This window comes from Lygodium microphyllum, chromosome 10 (genome assembly GCF_053477565.2).
Source record: "Lygodium microphyllum isolate KBCC chromosome 10, Lygodium_microphyllum_v1.1.10, whole genome shotgun sequence".
NCBI classification, from domain to species: domain Eukaryota; kingdom Viridiplantae; phylum Streptophyta; class Polypodiopsida; order Schizaeales; family Lygodiaceae; genus Lygodium; species Lygodium microphyllum.
Window position 1 is genome coordinate 16,306,970 of NC_141144.1, and position 6,000 is coordinate 16,312,969.

Sequence of the window (6,000 nt, forward strand, 5' to 3'; positions counted from 1 at the left end):
GCACACAAGCCCCTCAATCAACAGCACATTTGACACCCTCAGCTCCCTCTGACTTCTTCTCCCTGACGACTAAATCTGCTACATAGTCTGATAGGTCACTCTCTCCAATAGCTTTGACATTGCATGAGCCACCAAAGTTTGTTCAGGTCACTATTGCCTGCAACCAGGTGATACTGAACACTTTTCCTGGTCTCTAGTAAGCTGCCTTTGTGATGTTTGTAGTAGCTGAATTCCTGCTATTTCATACGTTCACTGCAGTTCTCATTTTCACCGTCTACCTCTGGTGCTCATAAATCTTTCTCCCATTTTCTTTGAAGTGCCATACTTTCCCAAAACTGCTACAAGCTTGATCCAGCAATTAGCTTTTATCACCATTCTTGGCAGCTGTGGAAATGTAGCAGTTAGCTTTTATCAACAGCAGCAATGCATCAGCTCTGCAAAACATCGGCGTTTCCATCTGGATGAGAACAGCAGCCAAGAAAAGCTTAAGATGAAACAATGTGAACTTGAGAGCCTCAACTTCAAGACCATGTTGTTGAACAAAGGTGCAAACATGCAATAGACTCAACTATATAGTGGTGAGAGATCAGAAACTTAAATCCAGTCACAGCAAGACTGCCAAGAGACTTGCTGAATTGATGGAGGACCAAGGTCAAGTAACAGCAAAACGTTTCACCTTGGGTAAGGTCCTACATGAAATGCCACATGAAACCACATATCCAACAATTGTTTACAAGAAATTGTTTTTGTTCTTGGAGTGAAATGGGGAGGCAAAACACTGCACACTGAAATGTTTCATTAGCGAAACCCGTTTCACCTTTCACCCCTAGTGAAACGTGTTTCATGGCTACCATGATTGAGGTTAAAGATGTAATGGGCTTCTCTTTTATGAGGCCCAAAATGTGAGTGTGTAGACTGTCTGACACTAGGGTTCTATATGGGAACTCATAGCACACTTTTAAAGAGATTACACTAGTCCACGTAGGTGAGGCATGCAAGTGAAGATAAAATGTTCAACCATGTTACCGATAGGTTTTTTGGGGGTGTGGGGGGAAGGGATGAAAGAAAGGAGGACATGAAGGGGTGTAGCGAACTGCTGCCGGCCCGTAGATAATACCTGTGAAGGTTAGGTCTGATGGCCATTAGACCTACAACATGTTTGGCTTCTGGACATTTCGTGTTGCATATCACTCTAAGACTTACTGCTGATTGGAATAATGTTTGTTGTGCTTTCTGCATGTTATTTTGTATGAATGCATTTTCATTATAATGGCGAATGGCAGAGCCTTCACAAACTGAAAAGTACATGGTGAATGAAGTGGTCTGAGGGTCAAAAGTCTAAAGCTTGAAGATAAGAGACCAGTTATGTGATTAGTGAATAGATCAAACTATGATTCCCCAAAGTGGTATCATCATTGAAGCCCTACTATGGTTCAGATTCATGAGGTGGCGTCACAAAACCTGGTGCATGCTATGATGCGCCTAACGCATTGATCATTTCAAGTAATAGGTGTCGTAATAACTAGCTTGTGTGGGATGATCACTTTAGCAGTTGCATATATATACGGAGGCTAGGTGTGTGACAGTTTCCTTCAACATTACACCTCTCAGCTCCGCATTGTAGCACAAAAAGAATAATAATAAACTGTTGGTTTTGATTCCCCTCAATATCGGACCAGGATGTCAGGTGAACAGCGGCAAACCTGATTGGCTCTCTTCTTGGGCAAGATTACAGTCCATGTCTGCATTGACTCCAAGTTGATGTAGCATTCATTTTGATGCAGTACTGTTAGCCTTCACTGCTGTGATCTCCTTGGTTTCATACGCAACTTGTTGATGTAGTGGTGGCTGAACCCTCATGCCTCAGTGAAGTCTCTTTCTTTTTTTTGTTGCAGGCTTTCCCTTAGTTGGGGAGTACCTAGTCTTCACATTGTGGGTGGATTTTCCCTGAATTCTTTGTGAAATTGCCTCCAAGACAAATATGTGGTTTGGTTGCATTGCTTGAGGCTTCATAATGACCTCTGTAGTTAAGATGTTGCTACTGGCACCCATTGTGCTCTCCATCAACTTGCTAGAACCTGGAACTCTACCCTGTTCCATATATTTGTGTGAATATTAATAACAATGGTGACTTAAAACTCAAGAGACCCTCTAAAAATGTGCTCAGGATTTGCTTGTTACCAGGGGTTACCAAATGGGAAATATCTGCAGATTATCACAAACATAGTCTTTAACAGGTTCTAGTTCAGTCTATGGTTTCATAGGACATGACATATGATGATACAGTGCATTGTCCGTGTGCTGCTTGGCCCCCCATGATTGAAGAATCAAGTGGGCAGTATAATAGATGATAATATCCAAGCAGTTGTGAAATTTATAGAGGTCCGTAACACGGTATAAGTACCTTGTAGGACATGGTATGCCATTTGTGGGACTTTCATGGTGATTATCAGAGCAAAAGATCTGAAAGCCTGAAACCTAAATCTATGAACCCTCTTGCATCAACTTTTGAGACAACATTTTCTGCTAAATTCTCAGAATCCCTTCATAAGTATCCCTCATCTTGGCAATCATGATTCCTCAAACTCTAAGTGTAGTTCAACACAGTCCAAGATTTCATTTTCAGCACCTCTGCTATGCTTTACTGCTTGTAAAGACATTTGCTCATGCAGTTGTTTGTCATAATGTTGCAAATTAGAGAGATGTTTTTATACATGGGAATGATGTGCCCACCTTTTATGTTAGGTATGCGAATGATGTGCCAAGGATGAGTCATGAAGAATTGCAAAGAGGAAAGCGTTGGCTAAATGACAACTTCTATCTAATAAGGTTGATTGCTTGTGTGTTAACTGTCTTAATGGTAATGTATGAGCTGCTCCAAAATTTTGAAATTCAATTTTCAGATGTGAGGATGATCAACTTCCTTCAATAGACTGGGTACTTAAGCTCGCGAAGGCAGCAGTAACAAGACATGGAATACGTGGACTAGTGATTGATCCATACAACGAGTTGGACCATCAGCGTGGCCCTAGCCAGTAAGCCAATTTGCTACTTCAAGTTTTTAAGTCTGCTGTCATTTCTAAAGGCAACACAATGTTACACAGCCGTTTTGTTAAGAATTCATGAGTATTGTTAGAGATGACTTGTTTCTTCTGACCATCTCAAACATTCAGGACAGAAACAGAGTACATCAGTCAAATGCTAACAAAGATAAAACGCTTTGCACAGCATCACAGTTGCCATGTTTGGTTTGTTGCTCATCCAAGGCAGGTATAGCAGACATCTTTCTTCTTCATACTTTCCTTAGCACAAGAAAGGCTTTTCTAGTCACAAATGGGTATAACCTTCAGATGCAAGCATGGACTGGAGAAGCACCAAACCTATATGATATCAGTGGGAGTGCTCATTTCATGAACAAGTGTGATAATGGAATTGTTGTTCACAGAAACAAGGATCCTAAGCAAGGAGCTGTGGATCAAGTAAAGGTTGTCATGAATCTTCTTGTTCAATTTTTCTTGTTATCCCACTTTCAACAGTATGACTGAATTAGTTCTTTGCAATCACTTGCACAGGTTCTTGTGAGGAAAGTTCGTAATAAAGCAGCTGGAACAATTGGAGAAGCTTCTCTTTTTTATGATAGGTAGGTGCAGATGTATTTAGCATAAGTGGAACTGTTTATGTTTTACTTATTTTAAGCCACATTTCTCACCTGTAATATGAATGTACGATACAGGGTTACTGGACTGTACTCCGATTTAAGATGAGTTCAGTTTTGGTCAAAGAAAGATTGTTGCTTCCTTCCAGTATGCATCGGTACTAGGTTAATGACCATTGGGCTTTAATACATATCACAAGCTGCCTGGACTTCACTCTGAAAGCTACTGGTTGCCTTCCCATGTGTTTCCTGCAATCCTGGACAGATGAATTTTGTACCAAATACTATAGCATGCAATTTCACAGGAGCAAATTTGTGTTGTAAACCGACATCTTTAAAGGCGGTACAAAGCACTGCACCACCTGGGGATCTGCATGAGGATGTTGCCTTGAGGAAATGGGGCCATGGGATTACAGCAAATAAGAGCCAGAGCGTGATAAGCAATGAAAAAGTGTACATTGAAAGAGCATCTACAGTCAGAGTATGATAAAAGATTGCATGTTGCAGTGCTCCCTGCATAAAGCACTTGGCCACTGCTCTTTTCAAAGATCAAAATCAAGATCTCTTGCACTAGAAACAAATTTGGTGTAAACTCCTTACTATTATGTAAACTGTGCGCTTGAATGAGCTCAAATCTGAACAAAATGGACAATTACCAATCCTCCGGGATTGATTTCAATGTGCAGAGACATTGCACTTTACAGATGTAAACAGTTTCTATAGAATTTTACAAAAGACAATGCAAGGTTATCACATTGCACTTTACAACATGTATAAACAGTTTCTATAGAAATTTACAAGACAATGCCAAAGTGTGCAATGTTACACAAATTTTTGTCGACAATGTATGGTGGAAAGGTTATAGCAAATTGCATCTCCTACTGCTAACACATTCAAGAAATCATGAAAGGTTATAGCAACTTGCATCTCCTACTGCTTACATATTCAAGCAATCACTCAAAATCAATTATATGTTTATTCATTGTTTAGCATGCTCTCTGGGGCCCATGTATTGAAGGTTTACTGGCACATATTCATGTGATAGACGTGGACCATCTGTTTCATCCTGCAGGTGTGCAGCTCGTACATTTGTTGAATAAGGTGAATGGCTTAGTTATAACACCACCAATCTGTGCCCTCAGTCGTGCAAGTTTTGAAGTTCGATGTAAATCTGATGTTGCAGTAAGGTAGATTTCTGCTTAAGTACACCATGTTCAAGTACAATCCTTATATTGAGTGTCTACTTTGCACCATGACATGTGCCAGATCAATGGCACCTTTGCTTTGGTGAAGAAATTAGGGTTTTAGAAGTGATAGAAGAATATTGCAGTTTTATCATCATTAATGATGATGGTATATATTTATTGGACTCCATTTCAATAATGTTCTTAATGGGACGATGACACTAGTGGGGGACTAGGGTTGTGATGCTACTGGATTCTTTGTCTCAATCTGAAAGTCTTGGGCCTTACATTGAGATTACATGGTTTCATTCTAAAGTTCCCCTTGATTGTGTGGTTCAGTGGTAGGTTTCCCAAAGATATGGAAGCCCATGGGGGTGGGCTAAGGTACTATGTTGGATATACCAAGCACACTCATGCCCTCCATTTCTCTCTACTAGTAGCTCATCTTGTGCCTTCTCAATCCATTGCTTCACCTTGTTGATTAACGCTAGTTGCTCTAGGTCTCGATATTCTCCCACCTTGGTTGTGGCAATCTTTTTTGTGGGGTATAGTAGTGACACACTTTGCACTTGAATCTATTACTCGTCCTTGGAGTATGGTCAGTCCACTTTTCAATTTGATAGTAGCTGTATGATTTCCTCTCTTCTTTGCACTCTTCTTGCCTTTTTTTTTTTGCAAATAAAATGTGGCTAATTATTTTACTTGAGAAAAAACCTGAATACAAAGAAGTGCTCATGCTCAATAGACCAAGGTGGAGTTGGTGAAAGTCACAGATACATCATATATACAAGCCTCTCAAGGCGGTCTAGGGGGGATAGGGGCAAGAAGCCATTAGGGGTGCTTGGATCACGAAGAACAGGTCTTGGCCGCCCCAAGTGCGCATGAAATAACCACGGAGCTCCTGACGAGCCTCTCAAGGCGGTCTGGGGGGGATAGGGGCAAGATGCCATTGGGGGTGCTTGGATCACAGATACATCATATATACAAGCCTCTCAAGGCGGTCTGGGGGGGATAGGGGCAAGAAGCCATTGGGGGTGCTTGGATCACGAAGAACAGGTCTTGGCCGCCCCAAGTGCGCATGAAATAACCACGGAGCTCCTGACGAGCCTTGGACTCGCCCTGCACCTGATCCCATCGGTCTCGAAGGGGGTGGATGATGGA

The 6,000-nt window shown here is 41.4% G+C and overlaps 1 protein-coding gene across 8 annotated transcripts in view; it reads left to right on the plus strand.

Annotated features, from left to right (window-relative positions):
• The window catches only part of LOC148029740 (primase-helicase Twinkle, chloroplastic/mitochondrial-like), a 123,563-nt gene extending 119,040 nt beyond the window's left edge, over window positions 1-4,523 (plus strand). The window contains exons 18-23 of one of the 8 annotated variants that reach the window (XM_087686056.1): window positions 2,746-2,829; window positions 2,904-3,035; window positions 3,179-3,266; window positions 3,351-3,485; window positions 3,573-3,640; window positions 3,734-4,523. In XM_087686056.1, coding sequence (XP_087542182.1) covers window positions 2,746-2,829; window positions 2,904-3,035; window positions 3,179-3,266; window positions 3,351-3,485; window positions 3,573-3,640; window positions 3,734-3,764 — 538 coding nt within the window. In that variant the 3' untranslated portion in view covers window positions 3,765-4,523. Of the gene's footprint in view, window positions 1-2,745; window positions 2,830-2,903; window positions 3,036-3,173; window positions 3,271-3,350; window positions 3,486-3,572; window positions 3,642-3,733 lie in introns of those variants that run through there. The other 7 variants (XM_087686055.1, XM_087686054.1, XR_015692090.1 and 4 more) reach the window with 7 other exon arrangements.
• The last annotated feature ends 1,477 nt before the right edge of the window (window positions 4,524-6,000 follow it).